The 23,601-nt window shown below is 44.7% G+C and overlaps 1 protein-coding gene across 12 annotated transcripts in view; it reads right to left on the reverse strand.

The window, feature by feature from the left end:
• LOC111252022 (uncharacterized) overlaps nucleotides 1-23,601 on the reverse strand; it is a 121,691-nt gene that overhangs the window by 48,058 nt on the left and 50,032 nt on the right. The window contains exon 1 of one of the 12 annotated variants that reach the window (XM_086991432.1): nucleotides 14,139-17,188. The exons of 10 other annotated variants lie outside the window; for them this stretch is intronic. In XM_086991432.1, coding sequence (XP_086847558.1) covers nucleotides 14,139-14,192 — 54 coding nt within the window. In that variant the 5' untranslated portion in view covers nucleotides 14,193-17,188. Of the gene's footprint in view, nucleotides 1-2,452; nucleotides 4,103-14,138; nucleotides 17,189-23,601 lie in introns of those variants that run through there. One more of the 12 variants, XM_086991431.1, reaches the window with a different exon arrangement.

Consider the following 23,601-nt stretch of genomic DNA (forward strand, 5'->3'; position numbering starts at 1 on the left):
ATCAACTAAGAACCAGAACAATAAATACATTATTGAAGTCAAGCGTGACGTTTTGTTATGTGCATCGAACATCGTCGGGTTGCCTGCATTCTTTTTTTTTGTCAAATCGGCACGTTATGTGATAAGGCCAGTTTCACACCGGCCTCATTTCTTTCAATTAGTCGCTTAGTTCTTAAGATGACATAAAGATGAGATCGGCGATGCTGGCTAAAGCACTGTGACGGCCAAAATATCAAACAAAATTCGTCCCAGCAGAGCGTACATTGAATCTAGATTCGGTACAGAGCAAGATGATTGGCCGTTTTAGTGATGGGATGCAAAGCATTGCCCGCTCGATGATGCGGTCTGTCTCTACGGTCAGTCTAATACTATGCAATTCGAGCTCATAACCCAAAAACTAGAACATATAGCAGGCGAAAATATACAATTATTTCATCCAAACGGTTACTGATGTTACTATACCTACCGTTTATCGAATAGGTCTACAACATCCATACAGACCAAGGTTGATCTATGTTTAAAATGATATGTCGAGCGATAACGGTTATTGAATGTACAGTTCAAAGCCTCAGCGATTGTTTACTTGAAACCATACTACTTTTATGGTTGGGTGGAACGTTGTGCGCAACGTAACTGCTTTAACGTTCAACACAATAGTAATCACCGAAGCTGCGAACGCGTACAAAAACGGAGAATGAGCCTGTCGGAACACATAACTAAATTATTGCCTTCCCCATAAATGGGCCTTTGCCTGAAGTGCGTTAAACAGAGAAAAACACTATTATTCTGTGTGCATAGAACGTGCCCGAAATGTTCGAGTGACGAGAAACGTAAAGATAAAAACGAATATAACGTCCATTAACCCATGTCAACGTGCAGCTAAAATCATACCGTCGAGAATTTTGCTTTGAAACCGAAATTTAGCCGATTGTAACAATATTTCAGTTACAAAAGATCCGACGGCGAGAAATGAAACAACTTTACTATCCGACTTCAATCGCTTTAGTCAACATCAATTTTTAGTTCTAAACAACTGTCTTGATGGAATTTCATCTTTTTTTCATCACGGCCAGTATGTCGTCTGCTGCTGCTGCTAGTAAATACATTGCTCTAGTCGACGTTGACGTCAGCGTCGAATGAAGCCGTACGGCGGTGAGCGTACACTCATATTGATTTCTCGAGAGACAACTAGATCCACAACCGATTGGTCGCTTGTTTAACCGGATCTCCCTTGATCGAGGCGACCACCGACGCTGAGGGATCGCATAGCACGATGGTCCTTAGTCCCCCAGCTAATTGCTCTCGCGCTAACTAGTTGATGTGTGTAGAAGCCCTGGCATATCTCTTTCGCCTGTAAACCTGACAGGGCCACTAACTAGATTCCGGTAGTAATTTGTTATAAATCAAAAAGGTGCGGTGGACGCAATGACGCAAGGGGGCTATTAGAGGTGATTATGATGTACGGCCCGTGCTAGCAAACAATCCTCCCAAAGCAGCCGCCGCCGCCACCTCCATCCAAGTCGACTCAGGCTCCAGCGTCACATCGACCGACGACTATTTCTCCCCCAAAGACAAAAACCAAGCTCTCGCTCACTTCCATAGCATCTCTGCAACCCTTCTGTCCTCTCTTTCCTAACCGCTGTTAACTCCTAATTATAGCTCAAAAGGATTTCCGTGGACATGTGTTAGTTTCCATACCCCCTTAGTATATGCTCATCTATCGTTAAGCAGAAGGTTTTTCGGAAATTTTTCCTACCTGCTGATAATTCAAATTACTGCTTAAGACTTGAGCGAACCGAAGCGCTCAGCCATATGCCAACCGCTACCTAAACACAAAATATATATGGGTATAATTTATTGTCAATGTCGTCAACTTTGCAATTACTAAGCTCAGCGCGTGCTAAAGAAATTGCAGTATACAATTCTCAGCCAAATTCTTCTTCTTCTTTGGTTATTTCGGATCCCACGTTCTCCATGTCCTTATTCCCATCGTCCTGTCTTAGTTCACACTTTGAATTCAGATATTCTTTAGCGTCCTTCCGAGGGCTTTAGCATGAAGGCGAAAGGAAAACAGCGACACGGCGTGATAGTGAAGTGTCCAGCCAGTTGGGTGCAGAAATACTCGTTGACGTTACGGTGGCCACAGGAAGCAATTTACAGAACAGAACATGCAAGACTTCTGCAATACATACTTTGCCAGCAAGTTCACCCGCCAAAATGAAGGAAGGTCGCTATGTAGCAAAAAAAAAAAAAGACGACGGGGCTTATTTGGATGACGAATGATTGCTACAAAATCAGTGGCAAATTTTTCGTGGAAACTCAGCCGAAGATGTAGCTGCCAAAGAAGTTTACTTTTTACTGTTTCTTTGCGTTGTATCGGAAACTGCCCCGCAAACCAATGATCATTCGTTCAACAACAGCTGTTGGGTAATATATATAATATAATTCTTACCTGCTGCCCAAACTCGTCGCCGGCAGAAGAAAGCGCCGAAGCCATCATGGCTAAGTAATCCATTTTCAAGAGATTTTTTTGCTTTTTTCCAGAATTTTTCACACGGCGACTACTAGAAAAACGTCCACGAATTTCATACGAAATAAGCTTTCTGCAACCTGTCTCTTGTTGTCAATTGGCATCACGACAAAAATTATTACACCTAATATTTAACCGCAGTATACGCTAAGCTAATAGCTATTAGACAATTGCTACAAGGTTTTTCGCCACAGAATGACATAGGTTATCAGAGCATGTCAGCTTTTCATCACTAAAGGGAACACAAGCGGCATTATTCAGTAGGCTTGCGCATCCGCAACGTGACTCTTCGTTGCACTCACAAAGAAATTATCCATGAAAAAGCTTCCGAGTACAGTGAAATCTCGCACCATCCACCATTAAAGTATACATTTGAATAGGACAAACCGTGAATAGCATCATCATGATCCATGCCTCGCTAGCTAACAACGTTATGAAATAGTCGTCACTTGTAAAATCGTTATGTATTTCACCCCTCGTATACGACCCCTCCTTCCCTCACGCGCACAAGGAACAATACCGAGCACGTTACAACAACTGCTGCCTCGTTAGCTCCTGAAAGGCCGAGTAGCGGCGGGTTTAATTGTACACCGATAGTAAGGCTGTTTTGTCGCTACTGTTACCCAGACGGCGATCGTGTTAAGGCTGACCCTCAACCAGTGTTTACATTCGTGATACGAAGCAGTGACTAACTGTTAGTCAATGACACCCTGTGAAACGCTTCGACAGACGCTCTCCACACTTAGTTCTGGTAGTAGCTGGAAAACAACGCGCAAACCCGCGTACACGCCACGAAATTTCAAGCGCTAACTAAGAAATGAGCGGGTACGTCGGAGATGCTACCTCCGTGTAAAGCCGATAGCAATGCCAGCGATGACAAAGGAAGGAGCCTATTGCAGTAATCAACGTGCACTGTTCTAGTAGCAGCAGTAGATAATGCCTCGTTTTTTTTTATGAAAGCACTTCTTTGTCACCAGTGATGGCCGCAACCAATATTAACGAAGCGATATTTCCTTCCTCAGCGTCATCGTTTGACTAGTATGAAACTAACAGAAGCACGAATTGTCTGGTAGCGCCTCAACCACGAGACGCTCGTTAGAATGGAGCTTGTGCTGTCCGGCTTTCATGTGAACACATTCTGGCAACAACGCCTAAGATAGGTTTTCTCTTAGGCTTTCTACCGCAAAGTCGTATAGCAGCACAATAAGGCAAAGGCAACGAGACATTCGTACGTGCACCGCTTCCGTGGCAGTGGTCTAGGTCCCGGCGAGCCTGGACACACCCGTCGCAACAGCGGTAGTAACAGTCATCTTTTGTCGCCGTCGTCTCATCGACCAAGTGTGAACCTCCCCTCTAGAAGACAGGCCACGAGCTCACGCACTGCCGCCTTCTTTCCGGCAGCCGCGGCCAGCGCTAGTCGCCTGTGGTCCGCGACTCCCTCTCGCGTTCTCTTTCTGCTCCGTCAGTTCTGACGATTTTTTTTGTAGCCCGCTAGCGTTACCACTGTGGCCTGAATGTGCGGACCCTCTCCATAGCATGCACAGAGCGCGACTCAAGCATCACTTGATGCCGCCGTCAGTGTTCACTTCTTATTTCGGTCATAAAGCTTAGGTGGCAATTCTTGCCGTCAGAATCCTTCGTAGCTCTGAGTATTCGACAGTAGGCATATTAGCAGTTCGATGCTCCGGCTGTTTGGCTTTTTCCTTTCTCTTTCCTCTATCTATGGTGAATGTTCCGTTTGTTCAAGAAAAGCAGAAAAAACAGAGAAGGAAAAAAGAGAACAAGGAAAAAAGGAACCATCAGGCCAATTTATGACAGCATTGACGACAGAGAAAATAAAAGGGGTTCCGTTCCAATAAGCCACTATACATGACCGTTATTTATCAGCCTCAGAACCTGTCAGTGACTGCAAGGGCGTTGAGTATCTCAACGGTGGCAACGGATAATCCTAGTAGCCCTTTTCCTTCTTTATTCAGTCGCTTGCTTTTACTCTAGGTAAGTCCTCCATTTTGCCTAGCAGTATATACTATGGACACCACGATTTTGAAGGTGGCTCACTCCTTTGAGCCGTCTGGAGACTCTTCTTAGTAAGCTGTCTTCAACTCCTTTTATTACTATCTGTTTCTCACTACTCATTTAAGCAAGGAGGACGAGTGGGAATGATAGTGAAGTTTCTCCTGCCGGTGTTTATCACAACGATATGAGTAACTTCACGAAAGAGGTGGGAAAGCAATTAGATTATTGATAGGTAAGTACTAGGCTCTATTATAAGCAAGTGGCATTAATATACATGATTCAGTCTCGAGGAATGTATTAGAAAATTCTACGTTCGCGGATGTATGCAATGTAAACAAACGTTCTGTCAGTAGGCTACAATTAGACAGGCAATGAGTACTAACGTACGTCCACGGCTGGCTATTATGCCGTCCTTTATAGGTTTATCTCTACCTCCCTTTTCTGTAGTACTCTGTTTCCACCAATACCCAATACTGGAAATGGAAAAAATTGAAACAGTTCCTATTAATTTAATATGTGAGACGTCGTCCTGCACTGTCAGCTTACCGTCCAATGGAAGGACCCTCGCCATTCGCAAAGCTTACTGTAATTACTAAACTAGAATTTACGCGACAATTGCACTACTTCTAACCCTCGACTATCGAAGGACAATATACTCAGCAGCTGGCGCATCCGTTCGCCCGTGTATATATATATATAATAACAACACTCGAGTTTCTTATCGACTGACTAATCAGCCATTTGCAATACCCGAAGCCAATTAACCAACGATAATATGTACTATGACAGGGCATCAATGATTAGCCGCTAGCGACTTGACCAGCTAAACCCATAGGAAACTAGTATTGACGATTACTTCACTAACCTAAAAATGATTTCTACGAGCGTCAGCCTTTGACTAAAATGTCACTAGGTAATCAAGATACTAGCTAGACTCGCCGAAGCTTAACGACGTAGAGTGTATATTTTTCAACCTGTTTTCATTTTGTTCACAAAAATTGCACCGAATATTACATTTAGTGCGCCAAATTGTGCATGTAGAATTGCGTGTCTTTTATAACACCTTGCATATTTAGCACAAGAAGCTGAATTCGACCTGATCTTCCTCCTAGGTTATCTTGTCGTGACTGTAAAATTTAAATTTCTTCTTAAGTGTACCAAGAAGTCAGCTTTCCCCAAGTTCAACATCTTTTCCTCTATTAACAACGCTTTCTCATCGTGGCGAAACCGAGCGCCCTTTTTGAAAGCATTAAACCTTGTGCGACCTCTTTATAGGCAGTAACTCACGCTTCGTGACAATGGGGCTATTTCGATACCAAGAAACAGGTTTCCTTAAGATTTCACGCATGTAGTTAAATAGAAAAAATGCTTTTCTTTTGTTATTATCTTGCCCTACCAAATTCTCATTTCAGGGCGATGAGCTAAACAAAAAAGCGTTTGCATTATCATATATAAAATTACCAAAACGTAAGTACATTGCGAGGTATTTTTTGCTGTCAAACGACATACGAACATTAATTCATCCGTCAGATGCAATTCTTACCTCAGCCTTTAATACCTCAATCTAGTTTCCCATCCTACTATAGCTGTGGACATAAGTGCAGCACGTGCCGTATTTCAAAGTACGACATATAAATAAGTGCCTGGCTAGCTTGACCTAGAACGTATTTCTGTATGTTTCAACATTTTTTTTCTATAAAAAAAAAAAAATTTGCCTCCTATTCGAACTTCGCTCAGCAGAGGGACGAATGTCATGTTAAGCTGAGTCATGACGAAACTACCGGCTTAACTAAGCTTGGAAAAGCCAACTAGACTCAGTAAGTCAAGTCGTTAATCGGGTACACTAGCCCTTTGGAAGCCGGTATTAAAGTTGTCTTCTGTCATGCAGCTACATGTTAAAAACACCACAGCCACTTTCAGATCATGCCCACGTAAGAAATGTCCTGTAAATGGACATGGCACCGTAAGAGAGATATATGATTGGTTTTAGGGGCCTTTTACTCGTTCTTCTTGGTCAGAAATAACGACCTTTGGAAAACTGAATTAAGTTTCTGTATAGGAAGCATTTTTTGGACATATTCGAAAAATGATACTTCCATAAAGTAAACACACTCAGTGTATATATTGACTGTGGAATCGCGCTTAATCATTTTTACATTGACTCACCCTGGGATTCGTTCGAGAGCGGTGTACAAGTCAATATTTATTACCGCTGGTTCTGATCGTTGAGTCGACTAATATCAAACGCCATGTTCCAGACCTTCGGGTCAGACTGTAGAGCACTTTTGTTGCAAACAATGCGTAAGATACGCAGAGAACAAAGAATATAAAGCTTGAGTTCGTATAGCTTCAGTCGATTGAGTGCTTGTTTTAGCCACAGATACGATAATGCAGTGCAAGAGTCTTGTATAAAAGGGTTCTATCATCTATGCCCTCCAAAGCAAGAAGTGAATTTACGATTCTTGAAAGCTCTTACGATCAAATGTAAGGCCTACGAGAATGCTCTGTGCTTCGCCAGGGATTTCTTCAGACATTACTAATGCAAACTCACCTCTTAAAAGTAAACGGTAACTTCAGTCACTGTCTCTTGGTTCCCACCAATATGTTTTGGTATAACTCGGTAAGTTTTCAACTGCTGGCCCCTAGTTACTACTTATCCACCGTAGAAGCCAACGGGACCGCATGCCAAGCGTAAACGAATGAAACTTAAATATCTATGAGGTCCTGTCGCATTCAAGATATACAATATTTCCTGGTCATTGAAGCACACTAAATGGTTGCTCCATAGGCACACTGGACAGCACAACAAAACAACTAACAGCTATTCCAATTTGAGTACTAGGATGGTAATCCATCATTCAAACCTTTCCCGATGTCGTGATCCCCATCTCCTCAAGCGCGCTACCACAGACCCCATAGATTAACGGAAAGCCCTGTTCGTTCAGTTGTACGTTCTTCGTGAAAACGAAGTGCGTGGTTCAGAACTACCAGTCAGCACTGACTGACAACGACAAATGGGCAGAGCGCGTTTAAACCGGGGCTGCCGAATTGCTGACCCATAGAATCAAGGAACGAGCTGCTCGTTCCTTGATCTGTGTGTGGTATCGTGTGAACAACGAAATAGAGGACAAATAATGGGCAAATGTACAGCCACAATATCACTTGCACACTACGTTGCCTGTGTGAGCCTAGCACTGAGCAAGTTACCGGCACAACATCTAACTCGTTATCACTCGAATAACAGAATCCCTTTGACTGACTGAGTGTCAGTCAACGGACCCGGACTAGTCTCACAGGAAGTGAATTCGATGAAAATAGGCAGCGGTCATGGCTAAAAATCTAATGTAGGCATCGAGTTCACGACACGTCGCTGCTACTGGTATCGCTGCCGCCGATGACCACACGGCGGCCAGTGGGTCCACTGACCGGTAACTTTCTTCCGCTGACATCAGCGTTAACTAACACCGCTATTTCTGCTGCTGAACACAGGCCCTTTTCATAACAGCTTTAGCTGTTACCGGCACAGCAAGCCGCCCTATCCACCCTCCAAAGATATATGCACAGCAGAAATAAACAGAAAAGATCGGCAGCGGTAGGAAAACCAGGCGAAGCAAAGCAGCAAACTAGACAGTAGATACTGCAGCCAAAGGCAAAATGCGGCCAATCAGAGCTATCGCAGGCAGGCAGGCAGGCAGGCAGACAAAATGACACACAACTGTGTGTTAATCACGTTGATGGCCAGCAGCGATAGAGGCTGTGGTCACTTACCCTCTTTTTTTCATCTCAGCTTTCCTTCTGTTATAGCGTTTTCGCGCCTGTGTTTTGTCCTACTACTGTCCTGCCAGGGTCAAGTCAACCCAGTGCCCGCTACTGTCCTACGACCGTTGTCTACGACAAACAGCAACTGGGTTGCTGTCATTATCGACGCTGAAGTTGCTTCTGGACGACAGCTGAACATGGCGGCGGCACGAGTGGCGCTAGAGGCAGCAGCTATCTCACTGTTATGGCGGCCATGCTAGGTTCGGACCGCGTATGGTCCCGTATTTTGGAATTTATGTTGATCACAAAGGGTTTGCGTCCCACCAGCAATAGTACTACGGCCGACAACAATAGCAGTAGGAACTCAATTGCATTAGCAACTGAAAAAGAGGGAAGGAGTAGCTATCCATCTCTGATGGCCACTGAAGACAAACCAAAATTTGCTTTTGTTTGCTGCTGCTAGTGTGACCCAGCCTCTGGCTAATAGCTCTGAACAACTCCAAAGAAAGAAAGTAAACAAGCACCGCACGCGACATTAGCGAGTAACGAAGAAGATGATGAAGTGGCAGCACGAGCGGTGGCAGGAACGATGTGTTGATGGGGTACCAATACCTTGCGCCATAGTTACTAGCTGATCCAGCAGACATAGATCAACCAGCAGCTAATACTAAAGAAGAGTCTGTTCGTGTCTATGTAAGCATAGTTGGAACACTGTGTTGATGTACTCGCGTACATTAAGAAACCTAAAAGCTACGCTGAGAGACGGCCCGAGAAGTGGAAAAGGACCAAAAGCAGTATTAAACCTCTAGACATAGCAGCAGACATCAATATGTGAAAGACAAGTACCGCTCAAATAGATTTATGATTACTAGACGGCCATGGTATAAAATGCGAATAGAATAAACAAATAGAAATAACATTAATAGTTGTCGTTACGGCACAAAATTTGGTATTACCGCATTGGTCGTGCGCGTCGCTCCTGCTTCTCTCCTGATTTCTGCAAATTCAAAATGTTCTGTCTACGTCGGATAGTTCTAATTAGTAAAAAGCAGGAAGTAAAGTTCTTTTTACCAAATAAACTGATTAGAAACTGTGTATCAGTACTTATGATATGTGAGATTATTTCACTATGCAGGAACAACGTGTCGCTTTGCGTTCAACACCCCATTTCAGACGTATTGAACAAACCCAAACGTTGTCCAATCAGCTAAATAAAAGGCAGCGTCAAGGAAACTTTTCTGTGAGCAATCAATGCATACCCGCAGTTTACTTGCTCTTTTCCATGTACTCATATAATCATAGCAAGATAGAGTTCAGTCCTATCATCGCCGGTGTCAAATAAACATCTAGGTCCTAACACTGTTTTAACGTGGCCGCTTTTATTCAACCTAGTACAGCCATTGCACAACGGCTAAACACGCCGTACGTTTCGACTGCTGCTATTTGCAGTCTTAGCTAATACAATCTACACTAATATGCTAGATTATGCTATATCATCGATACGATCTGATACAATGATCTTGTCAAATCTGAACAACGCAAATTTTCATGGTCTCAGGTAGCTTCGAAATTCACAAATACGATTTATAAAAACCGACTGTTTGACGCCGTGGCTGCACGCAGTGCAATCAGATCCTTATACTCAGAAATCCTGTTGCTCGATAGGTAGATTGAAACCTTAGCTTAAAACCCATAAAACGTTTACTGCCTTTCTTAGCAATTCGCCCTCACGGCATCATGTGGGTCACAACGTTATTTCGCTTTCCGGGCGTAATACATTGTCTCTGTCCTACGATGGTTCTTTCTTCCTGAATGGACGTGCTAAGAAGCGTGGGCCAGCAAAAAGCCAATGCAACGGCCCGATGTATGTGGACATCATGACAGATGTCATTTGGTCCAAAGAGGGCGCTGCAATATGGCTTGTTTTATTTCTTGAATAGAAAGGTTTTTTTTTGTTTGAATCTCTACGATAGGTCCAACTCGGACTAGGCAATCCGTCTCGCAAGTTTCTCTACTGAGGTCGCTTTTCGCGTGCTCCGAGAGCTGTTTGGAAGCGATCGCGGAAAGGTGGGCTGACCACTGAACATAGGGATTATTTCTAGTTTTACAGAGCCATATACAACTTCTGCTGCTTTCTGAAGAACCTGTAACACCATCCATATTGTAACTCTTTTTTTTTGTGCTTTTCCACCTTGAAAGATTGGCATGGTTATTAATCTAGACGCCCACTTCCGCCATAATCGTCGGCATAATTAGTGCTGTTGCTCTTGCCTCGGTGGCCTGGTGACATGATGACATCTCTTACAGCAGCTGTCTACTGTCTAGAATTGACTTTATATCAGCTTTCGAAGTTCTAATGCGGCTCAGCGGTGTCTTCCATAGTTACAGATAGTACACACAATAATCATACTGGCTCCTTCTCCTTCTAGAATTAGACGGCAACTCTCCTCCCAGTTGGCAAGCGTAGAATACAGGTACGTTTTCGCTGTGCTTATCCATAGTATTAACAGGAACAGGATACACGGTGCGCTAAACGATGTATTTGGAAAGTCGAAGATATAAAAAATCAAGCTTCCGTGATAACCAAAAAATTGCTTATGGCAAGCGTTGATGCTGATAGCAATTTCGCAGAATATACTTGCTTTGTATACTTACTTGTTTTAGAAGTATAGAATAAAGCAACTGCAATAGATACTGGAGGGAGTTGCCAACTGTAAAGATTATGATAATCTTTTTTCCCGTTGTTATTGTCTCTGTACAACGGAAGCCTATGGCATAATAGCACTTAATTGCTTGTGGACGCAAGATTTTTTGAAGACGTACGATTTGACGTGTGGTCGTTCGTTGTGTGTTGTTAAAGGTACAACTCAAATGCTTCTCTATCGGCGGCGGCGGCGGCGGCACTCAGTGTTCATATTATATGTTCAAGGCCACTGTCACCTGACGAATGCTACGTCAACATCGACTAGCCAATAGGCCTCGATGAGAAAACGAACTCTACAATCAGTATCTCGCTCCATCAAAGCAATAAGCTGCACACAGGCGTATACAAGGCGATTCAGCGGAAGACGTAAACTGTAATTGGTTATAGTAACTTAGTAGTGGTAATTTAGCTTTAATTAGCTCATTTCGCTGCTTGCAACCCTAATTCCGAAGGCCACCCCGAGCTGCGCCAACGGCACAATCCTATGCATCAATGCCAGCATCCCCAGGCGCTGGCTTCGACACACAGGGACAACCATACACGATACGTCGGGGAGAAGGCCCTACAACAAGGGGGAGGGGGGATGAGCACACAATTAAAGCTTATGGTCGAAGAAGCTGTATGTATGTAGTGACACTGTGTAGTTCTATGGATTTAATAATGATCTTTCGTAACACAGGAAGCGTACGGCGACGAACGAAACACTAGGCAGTACCTGTCTTTATATGCTCGATGCAGGGGCTGTATGTGACGATATGCTCTTGGCATAATCGCACGTATTTGTATAAACACTATAGTTTCCCACCTTAGAGTCCTACGGCGCGCGAGTGCGTAGATGTGTGCTCCAGTGCAACATTGCGTTAGGCCCGCCTGCCTTCCGTGTGCTCTTTGTCAATGTCTGATTAGCTAGTTCGTAGTGGCACTAATTGTAGCAGCCGGGTGAGAAAAGTATTCATTGTACGAGCATGTGTCACATTGTCTCCAGTCGACGCGATTACATCAAACCGAACGGTAAGACAATACATCATTCACTCTCGATTCAGAATATAGGAGAATAGCACGATACAGCTGCTTGCGTCGTTGCCACGCAGCGATTTTTTTGCTACCAATAGTCAAAAAGTTTAAGGCACAACCTTTTCTCGTCCTAGACGTTACCGCCTGTAATAGTCGCAGCAGTCTTCCTGAAAGAACATCCGCAGCTGTAACAGCAGCGACGCCCAAGAACGTTCGTTTCTATAGCTAGAAAAGAAAAAAAACCTGCACAGCAGACGACAGGCGACCGGTGCCTGCATGAGTGCGAGAGGCGAAAAAAAGATGTCGAAGGTGAACGTCGAGACTGCTGTCACCGCTAACAAGCGGAAGCCAAGGACGTTAACAGTTTTCATCCGGCCGTGGCAGCAGTATAAAACTGTTAGCGATAATAAGCGTAGATCCCTGAGTGGAATTGCGACATCAAAGGTGAAACGGGAAACAGATGAGCATTGCGCACCGACAAGTTACTCTATTCACAGAACGCGCGATATACAGAGCCACTGTGAACCATACCCCCCTGTACACATCTAGCAGACGTTCTAATGTGAACCACAAAGTGAAACGTCCTTCTTTTACTAAGCCGAGCGATTTACCTACTCTTACTACTACTGTAGTTGATCTCCAGCTCATCTACCATTTGCCTATGAAAAAAAAACCGTGGAGGGACAGCGGATTGGCTCAAGTGTACTTCGTCTTTACATAAATGTCATTCGGAAAAATATTGAACAGCGTAACCCGCGCGGTCATCGCACAGCAGCAATATACGACTGACATACGTTTACATAGTCGCTATTAAGCCACTATCGCCCTTCAAGGGCAACGCGAAACGGGTAAAATGGCGGTGGTAATTGTAAGAACCTTTGTGTACCTAGACCAACAATAGCAGCGGACACAGTTAATGTCACTTTAACTCCATTGCCCCGTCGATCTACCTTTCATTGTGTTTGGTCCATTATTTAAGTTGTAGCTTTTTCTCCTTCTCCAGTAGGCCCCTCGCTACTATCGCTATTACGATTTCAGAAGAATTCTGCCGCTTGTTGCGCTAAGGCTCAACAGCGAATCAAAAATAGGTACAGCTGTCTCATTCAACAAAAGTGCTAAGCTAAGCGCTGTCAACAGTAGCAGTGGTTTTGCTAATCGTGTTGGATAGGATAGAAGCACAGTGCAGTAGAGGGCAAGCCGAGCCGTAAAGAAGGTCAGTGATCCAGCTTGTCTGTTCATATCAATCAATAACGTTGAATAGTATTACAATCGATCAGTTAGATAGGGCGACCCAAGAAAACTAACCTATCTTCGAGTAAGATGCTCAACAGGCGACGGATTGATACAGGCCAAATGTGTTGCATGGGCTCTAATCATGTCGTCACAATTTCAACTACCGCGTAAAGATTGCTGAGAAGAGTCTGGTGACAAGAAAACAGACCTGCAGTCAACGAGTAACGATAGAGACCATTGGTGTTAACTGCCTCTCTTAGTAGCACTGATAGCTTCGATATATGACTTCAGGTTTTCTGATTGCAGTGCGCCTCACCTTATCTATCGCTTACTCGGTGCTATCCTCACATCGCAGAAACTCCCCATTTCAATACCCGTGGTCCATATGGCCAGATTTGGCGTACATATTCCTCATCTCCTCTGGCTGACCTTCGTGATGAAAGAGGCGATGAAAGGCTAGGTGAGACAAAGGCGGATAGGAGTAGCACGATGGATGTCGGTATTGACACCCCCTAATTACATGAGTATTAGTTGGTGAACCCGCTGAACAGATCCATGTGTTCTATATAACTTTGAATAAAAAATAGCTAGTTTTATGAACTAATTAACTTTGTCCTTCATGCGTGCCTAACTCATTGATTAGCATAAGAATTTTGCTGATGAGGCCAATATTAGTAATCATAATTATCATTAAGATTATTACGTGCTTGTTTCAAAAGCCAACCTCTTCAGAAAGACTGAAATTATAATATATCTCAGAGCTACTTCAAAATCTACAATCAATAGTTTTTTCTGTCGAAAGGGAACAATTTTGGTCGTTCCGTGTAATATTGTTTTTGCCATCCAAACTAATGAACTATAATTACTGCGTTTGACACTTACCAACGATGTAAGTGGGTCGTCACATGACGCCCGTACATCAAAACTGAGCGTCATGCCTTCCCCTAAACTACAAGGCGACCACCAATGGGCAGCCACTTCGAAGCTTCAATTGGGGTTGTCACCCGAAAACTAGAGGGAGCTTTAGATTTTTTTCTTTGCCTGCTTCACCTGTTTTCGTGTTACTTGCAACCACTTGAGCCTCTCGAACCTGCCTCGTCTCGCAAATCGACTGCAGCACTCCGACACACAGCTCCCGGTTGCCCGGGAAGCCAGAGAGGCCTCAACAGGATGCTCTCCTCCTCATTCGAACCTCAACTCGTCATTTTCTACCGGTTTTCAAACGATATGGAGCGCGGTCGACTACCTTCCCGAAGAAGTCGTCTCTAAGTATTTGCTTCGGAACAGCTTTATAGGGAAACTTTACGCTCTTCTTATCTGGTTAGCTTCTATTGGGCTCCCAATTTCTACCGACTACCCGCCGGTCTTCTTTGACAACTCCACGACTTCTACTTTGCCAGATTTGTCGAGCGAAATAATACAGGGAAAAACGTATCGCCGTTCGGGTATCCTAGTTTCACCTGGCACCGCACTGTGAAGTCAACGTAAACTAGTGACTGTCCACTGTCACGCCAGCTCGCCGCTTTCCAGTTCGACCGATTCTATCGAGGTAGCGACCGACTACGTAGGAACCGATTCTCGATTCGTTCCCGTCGAAATCCTCCAAATCTGAGCGGCCATCCAAGTTCCTCCACCTTTCAAGCGGTTGCACTTCTTTCGAGTTATGAATTACGTAAAATGTCGCTGCCCCTGCTGATGCTAGCTCTATGTCTTGGTCTACTACTCTATTATCGGATCAAAGTATCAATCCGTCGATAAATTCCGTTCGTAAACCCGCTTTTACGCTTTCTATTCTACTTATTTACTAGTTGATTTCTCTTGATGTTTTTGCTATTCGCTATTTTCGTTATTTTCTCTAAATTCCTTTTACGTCTCTTCAGTCAGTTGCTTATGCCGACCTTATCCGACGGAGGGCGGGAAATGTGCGCCACCTGTGCGTCGAACGAGTACAACACAGTTCTCTGCCGTTATGACAGTCGATACAACGACAATAGCTATACCGGCTATACCAACTGGCCGATGAGCACCGGAGCGCTGATACAGGTCGGAAACTGTCTACCTACGACGTACAGAACTCTCCGAGCTGCTCGCACTCCTCTTGCACGCGCTGGTTGCCCCTGCCTAAGACAGACTTTTGAAGCAGGCTACATAGACACCGCACGCACTTATACACAGATGACGTACGCATAGATGTACGACGCACTGACCGCCAACCCGGTCGGGTCGCACAGATCACCGAGCCGGGAAGAGGTGGTGAGGCTGCTTGTTATTGCCGCCGTCACCGCTACTGCTTGGCACCACTCCCTGCCGCTGTATCTATTTGGTCACAGATGAGAAATCTCTAGGGCGTCTAAGCTCTCAGCCCCGGGCTAGCGTCTAGGAGAAGAGACACGAACGACGACGACGACCAGCAGCCGCAACCAGAAGCAGCAACGACTGCGCAACACAACAGCTGCCTTCGATCAGCCAAACGATAAGCGGCGAAACAGCCAACTCTGGGTTTTATTGTTTCTGCTGCTGCTGCTGCTGCTGCTGTCACTGTTATAATAATACGAAGTAAATACACTACCAAACTATATAGACTAAACAGCTTCTAATGAGTAGACGCTTGTAGGTGAAAGACGCCAACAAGTACTGTTGCTATCGCCACGTTCAGCTACAACGATATTGACTATCACTAATGTTACACATCAGCGAGAGTTACAATGACGAACGACACTTTGCGACCTCGACTACGACGTACAGAAAGCTAGGAAAGATAACATCCGTATTCCTATTTATTCTTTGTTTTCTTCTGTTTTGGAAAAAGCTGCTCGGTTCAAAAATGTTGCTAGCTGGCAGAAAATCGATGTAGCTATTTTGTTGTTGACTTTCTAGCTTGTTTCTATGTTTCTTTTCTTTGTTCTAACATAAGCAAACACCGCCGTTGTCACCGTCTTTCGTTCAGCTTGACGCGAGGCAGCGTGTGGCGCTGGCCGTCGTCTCGAATGTTCCTCTCCCAGCGACTGCAGCTTAAGCTCTGTCGGTCGCTTGGTCTGATCTGCAGTCCTGCTCTCCTGCTAGCGTCGCCTGTGGTCCGCGCTCTGTGCTTGGAGAGCTGAGATCTCCCGCTTCGGCTCTCTCCTTCTGTTCTCCTAAGTTGCCCTACCATGTGCCTCGCAGTTGCCGACGACGAAAACGACGACGACGAAAGTTGCAGCGGCCGGTGGCGCGGGTCTGGGGTTTGGGGCCGTAGGGCAAACTGGGGTGCTTTTAGCAAGAGCTCAGGACGAGAAAACCCTCTCCCATCAGCGGCTTGACGTTGCAGCAAAGTTGCTAAGACCATATACCCATATTACCGTTTCGCTTGCCTTCCTTGCGCTTTGTGCAGGCCGCCTGTTCCCTTTCCTTCGATTTTGTTCTCGTTGCGTGCTCACACGCGCAGCAGCCACTACAAAGACCACTAGCAGAAGGGGAGTACTAGAACGGCACAGCAGCGCCAACGACAACGACGAATTATACGAGCGAGTGGAGCGAGGCGGGGGAGGGGAAAGAGAAAGAAGGAGTGTGCGCTCCTTCCCCCAGTGTCACAGACCCTCACCCACTATCCAGCCATTTACTCGCCGATTGCTTGGTGGCCCACCGGTGGCTACAGAGCCGAACAGAGAACGTTCGTCCTACGCTTACCTTCCGAGCGACCTCTTCCTCACCAAGTCGACAGGCGTTCGTAGACATCCAGCCCTCCGTAGCACCTTCAGTAACCTAAGGTAAACATTATCACCTGTGCGATGCTTCTTTAGCGCAGCGGAAGTACGGCGGCTTACGAGATTGTCTTGCGCGCCACACCGTGCGTCGACCACTGGGTCCCCATCTTGGGGCCTCAGAACCCAGGTTAAGGGACGACAAATTGGGCAGACAAGTGGCTGTTGCAGTTGCTCCATCGCCTGTGCTAGCACGTTACTATGGCATTACAATACTACGGTATTCGATTCTTGAATATCCCTCCGCTCGCCTGGTACATGCTTTCTGTGCTAGTCACTTGTTTACCGAGTAGCGAGCACAAATTACCGATCTTTAGCGTGCTTGTAACAGTATCCGCCGTCATTCATTAGCCCACTAAGACAAGACCCACCTTCTAACTAGGTCGCCACACTCGAAACCTACACCTTTGATTAAAGGTAAGCACGAGTATTGGGCCTATTATTTTATTGTGGATTTAAAAACGGATAGGATAGTGTGCGCGGTCATCTTTTGCACGTCCACCTGCTAACCAATTAGCCTGCACTTTTAGAGTCATCGTCGTTATTAGAGTCAAAATGCAGTAACACCACGAACGCTGAACTTAAGTCTGCACAGCTTAACATGCAGCATGGGATAGAAAACGCGAGGAAAACGGGTAAAGGGTCGTTTCGGAACGGCTGGCGCAATAGGAATACGTGGGAAAACGTCGCAATCTGCGACGCGAAAAACAGAACGCAGGGAGGGTGGCCGAGGGAAAGGTAGCAAGGAAAAACTCTTCTAACACAGAAACAAAAAGGGGAGACAACAGCATGAAAAAGCTGCAATAAACACCGAGTCAATAGTATTAGAGACACTGAGCATTACGGAACAATTGCGAGAAGGCAAGGCGCGGTACGTCGAGATCACGAAAGAAGCCGGATGCATCCTGCCATCGTTCGCTATTCCCAGTTATCTTGGAAATGAAATCACAAAAAATTGACCAAATCGGATCGCTGTTGCGGAACTCAGCAGCAAATGATAAGGCTCAATTTCTTTAACCCTCCCAGCTAGACGATGATCGCCGTTCTACCGCAGAATTAGCAACGAATCGTACCTACACGCCGAAGCAGTAACGCGGTAATGTCTTACACCATGGCGGTACAGCGGCTCCGTCAACATTACACCACAGGCAACTGCAGTTATAGCAGCAGACCCAACACAACAGGTATAGTAAATAAAAATCACCTTCTGGCGGAATTTTTACACGCTTTCGCCCAACTTGTCACCGAAAGCCCTACAATGGAAGAGGGAGCAATCTTTAGACAACGACATTTTGTTCCACTTCTTAGATCACAATTTCTATGGAACCTGTTCTCTATGGTTCTAACCTGTAATCGCTCTGCCTCCAGGATTTCCCACAGATCTTCCACCTGGTCAAGAAAACAGAAGCGAGCTTGAACCAGAACAGCTTTTCGTATCGGCGATCTAGTACTACTGAGACCCGACCCCACACAATAACGCAAGAAGCATCATAATATGAATGGTGAGAACAGTAGAAAATCAAAAGCATGTTGTATCACTTGTTTTTCCTCATTCATACTTGGGATACAGATACTACGGTATATTAATAAGCGTTGCGAAAGGGAAAATCATTAATACGTTCTTCCCTTACACCGCAATACATTTTGTTGAACGGCCATTGTTCACACAGAAAGAGGACAAGGGTTTTTGCGCACTTTCCGCGTGTATTGTATGATGATATGTTACATTATGACAAAACCGGTGAGCCCTATTGCTTGAGAAGGAGGGGACTTGGCCGTACAAGCCCCATCGCCGCAGGGCTTACGAATTTTACGCTGTTGCCGCATAACTGTTATTGCTTAATCCATCAATGCAGAGCATATTAACCTAAAACTGTGATATGATTTATCTCACACAGTTCACTTAGGGACTAAATGATTCCGTCAGATGTATGTGAGCGAAACGGTCCATGGTATATTTTTTAGTTTATCACGTTCATAATAGTAAGTGTAACCGTAACCATTATGACCGTCAGACATGCGATCAACAAGCAAACAGTGACAATGGAGCGTGCGGTTCGGCGTACTTGCCGATTCGAAATATTGATGAACCCCTTGACAACAGCGGTCTGCTTTAGACAGAGCCTTACCCGACCATATCCTCCACTTGGATTGCATGAGTTCTACTTAGTTCATCTTGCCTCGTAGATTCAACCTCTTTCCCGTATTTCTCATTAGATATATACATTGATTATCAAGGTCTTTCACAGCGTGGCAGCGCTGCTCCGCCAGTTATCGCGTGCTTCTATGATCTTGTCGCGATAAAACACCGCAAACCAAAATCAGACAAATTATGATAGTGGAAATAATTGTAACAGAGATATGCGCGCAGACCAATCACATTAGTTTCATATTGTGAACTACAATAACAAAGCAGCTACAGTCGCCACCGCCTAATCTTGGCTATTTATAAAACAGGCACATAATTGTGACGGCACCGGAACCCGGACCGCTTTTGTCAACGCCTAGTAGAAAAAACTCGCCACAGAACGGACCTAATTGATCGAGACTGCAAATTTAAACGGCAACTGCCTTTAACGTTGGCCGACGAGCAACTTCGGCTTTGATCCGAATTACTTGGGGTTCGAAAAAAACGGGGGAACTGAACTATGACGAACGACCCATACACACCCAGAGTGGGACACAAAACCGTCGCAAAGTGCACTAGCTATGCTTCACTATGCAAATGGCTCCGATTATCTATAGAAGTTTTCATCAGTTCGACATACTTGGGTAGTGGAAAGTTGAAGTGCATCTGCAAGATAACATACCAAAAAATGCACAGCAGTACCGTAAAAATGTGCAAGACGTTCAAGAGAAGTAGCAACAAAAAAAGTCGATAGACAACATTATAGGTACTTACTTAGACTTAATTTGACTCTCTATTGAGTACAGAAAGCCTTATAATACAGAATAACCTAAAACAGACGACCGAGGCGCGCTAGAAGCAACGACAAATACCCGCAACATTTGCCGAAGACGGGCACTTAATCAAAAAAGATAACGGCACGAAGTCACGGAACGTTCGTAAATGTATTTGCTGCGTCCACAACACTTATCAATTCTTCTACCTCCCGTAACGTTGGGCCGCTTTTCCGCTGGTTGCCGCCTAACAAGTGGTAATCTTTTTCTTGTTTGATGATCGCCTGTCTGAGTCGATTACCTTCGACGATCGGTAACGTCATCTGAGTTTCTTTAAGTTTTTAGGCAACAATAACTGTTGGCCAACAAGATAGTCAACCCCGGAAACCCCTTTCGGAAGTTACTCCATTGCCCAATGACACAAGCAAAACAATGGAACTACTCACAATAATGTAGACTATCACCGTGACGTCCACTCCGGCGCGAAGCCGACCGGAAGTGTCGGGTCGGTCAGGCAACGCCCAAACAAATGACCTGAAAGCGGCGGAGCGCAAAGGAAGGAGTTATGCAGCCTGGCGCTGCTTGCAAACTCTGATTCGCACCAAGAAGCAGCGGCGGCAAACATAGATCCATACGAGTATTGGGGCAATTTTGAAGCAGCGGCGGAGGTAGTGGCTGGGCGGTGTTCCTTCTGTGCCAACAAAGAAGCCCTTTGGCGTTCCGTCTTTCGCCGCTCTACCATGCGAAAGACGCCGAGCATTTATACACGCCCGCGGGTACCGATTGCATATCTGCCTCTACAAAGGATACTAGTTAGTGGACAGCAAATACTGTCCTGCATTCGAATCTATTCGGTTACAGCCTGAACAAATGATCGTAAGGTGCTTTCCACTATATATACACACATGCGAGCATCAATGTTTGGGAATTTGCAACTTCCATCGACGTCCTGCCGTCGTCAGTGGATTGGCAGAACTTTATGAGCCAAGACGTGCCATCCGAATGCAATGGAACTTGATAGAAGCAAGGGTAGTGGTAAGAGTAAACATGTGCCTCCTTACTCGACTGGCTACTATCCTTTTAAGGTCACCCTGTCCTGGCCTTCTCTTCAAGCCTACTAAAATCGGGGTAGGAACAGGAGTGTTTGAAAGAATCAATAATAGACACAGACGGTTAAAACCTACTCATGGCTGTAAGCTCTTAATACTGCCCATATTAGTAGCGGTACGGGATAGCGGAGGAGCTGAAAGTTTGGCGTTCGGGAAGGTCACTGCTTTTCGTTAAGGCTGCTTCCTCGCTCATCTGTCGATGAAAACGGCGAACGCAGAACAGCTTACGAGCTTAATGAGTGTCCTTCGCTCGTATTCAACCGATGCCAGCCGTTCGTATCAAATAAAACTCTCAGTTTTCTCTCTAGGCTAAACGTCCTCGAAGCGGTCCATCAACGCACAAATAGCTACGACTCTTTCACGTCTACTATGGAACTCTGACTTCCTGCATATTTAGAAATCGAGGACCTACACGCTAAACTATCTATCGTACAGGTAAATATATTTGGCATAGTAATTATATGCTAGTCGAATCCAACGGCATACTCCGGACCGTGCCTTGGATTCTCTCTAATTATCTATTTAGTTAGTAGTCATATTTTTTTACACTAGCAGTCCAACGACGTCGATCGGACTAGGTCGAATGAGAGCATGACACAAAAAGAAGGGTAAGAAATTAACAAACGACGGCACAAGTTTAGTACACAAGCCACTAAAAGCTACAACTTTTCCAGTCAAGTGCCGTTGAATAGCCGAAGTCTCAAAGCCAAGCCAACCTCACTCTTAGGAATTGGGTCCCCTTTTCGAGTTTCGTTCTGGCCGACTGGGCCTTCTGCTTTTGACTTCGAACAATGAGACAATATTTTTACTTGAGGGCTCTACCGACCTTACCCAAGGCTATTTCGATTTGCTTTAAAACAATGCCGCAATAGTTTCTATCGGCTGTGGGTTGTAGCTAGGCGATATGCCCTGCAAAATGAGCAGAAACTCTATGAATATAGTCCTACCTTTGATTGTGGGGATCACTAAGGCCTAAATGCCAGAGACGTTTCTGACTTTTCTGCTTGCCTTTTCTACTAGCGGCCAGCAGCTGCAGGACGAGGCCACGACGGGCGTATAGAACGAGGCTGTATGCAGCCCTAGAAAGAGAAGTTGCAACTGCAAAGAGTTGAAAAAACCCTGCTTTCCACCCTGGTTCTTTCGTTTCTGCTGCTGCGATTATTGTCTCGGAGATTTCAGCTCGCGTTCGCGGGAAATTTCCCTTGCACCAGCGCATCAATCAAATACTCACTGGCGCGAGCCCTCCTACATGGCAGCTATTCACGAGAACAGCGATCAGCCGATCACATAAAGAGCCTTATAGAAAATCTTGACGGTCAGGAAAGACGACAGCAAAACACCATAAGGTAAAGCTGACTTCGTCGAGCTGGACTTGGAGAAGAACGGAAAGTCAGTGAAGCCATTTACAAGGATAGCACAGCAGGGAAGGGATGAACAACTATTTATAACAAAGATTTTCGTTCACCTTACCAACTCATGTGTGCAATAGTGACATGTTTATCACAACGAACTTGTACGTAGTAGCTTGTGGTCCTCCACAGCCTTAACCGACACTGGTTTGCCCATCCATATATCGAAATTAGAGCTTCGAAAGAAAATTTTTGCAATTCCTTGACCTGTATGCCCATTCAGAAGACCACTTCCTGTGTGCATTACGGTTGCCTACCAATTAATAATGGATCGTATACTATCTGCAGAACAGGTGAGGTCGTTCCGACGGGAAATGGAACGCTAATAAAGCTTTATATGTAGATGTACATTTTGCAACTGTCGATAAGTTTGGCTAACTAGACTAAGGGAAAAAGGTTAACAAAAAGGCTTTAGAGAGAACCAGTCCTACAGTAGTCATTTTTAAACTAGCAATGAGTTAGCCTTCTTATCTGCTCACAATGTATTTAATGATAAAATTTGAGCGTAAATAGATTATCACGAGTATTGCCACAAAGACTCCACTGTTCACCAACCTATCCAGGTTAGTTAAAAAACACAGGGTGATGTTTTACACAAAAGTAAATTGTAAGCATCAACCTAATTTACCAAGAAGTCTCAAAATAGGAGAGGAAGCAGACCGTATTAGCCCGAGGACCTAAATAATTTCATTCAAACTTTTTTCATTTACGAGAGCGATATTTTTTACGCCTTTTTACATTTACGCCTACATGCAGTTTCGATGAATTAACTATTTACAACTGTGTAATACATGTGAAGTCGTTCACTAGGTTTAGTCAGTATAGGTTTGGATGTGTTGAGCTGTACACAGAGAGAAAAAAGAGATGGACTAGGAAGTGTGCAACGACGCGATTTCTCATCCCACGGAAACAATCACTTTTACCAAGGTATTTGATATGAGCGGTAACATACAATGAGAAATATTTATACACCTACACGGATTTCATCACAAAATCATTGTTGTTTCATTATATCTTCTGTACGTCAAAATTAACTGGTATTATGTACAGGTTCCACGTTTCGCTCTTTTGCAACCTGTGCATAACGGCCGATTCGCCGACTAATATATGTTTTCTGCTAAGTATTACGTTATTTGAAAAGGTTATTATTTAAATACTAGTGATATAACAACTATAAATATAAAAA

Source organism: Varroa destructor, unplaced genomic scaffold, assembly GCF_002443255.2.
Source record: "Varroa destructor unplaced genomic scaffold, Vdes_3.0 BEIS01000005.1, whole genome shotgun sequence".
Lineage (NCBI taxonomy): Eukaryota > Metazoa > Arthropoda > Arachnida > Mesostigmata > Varroidae > Varroa > Varroa destructor.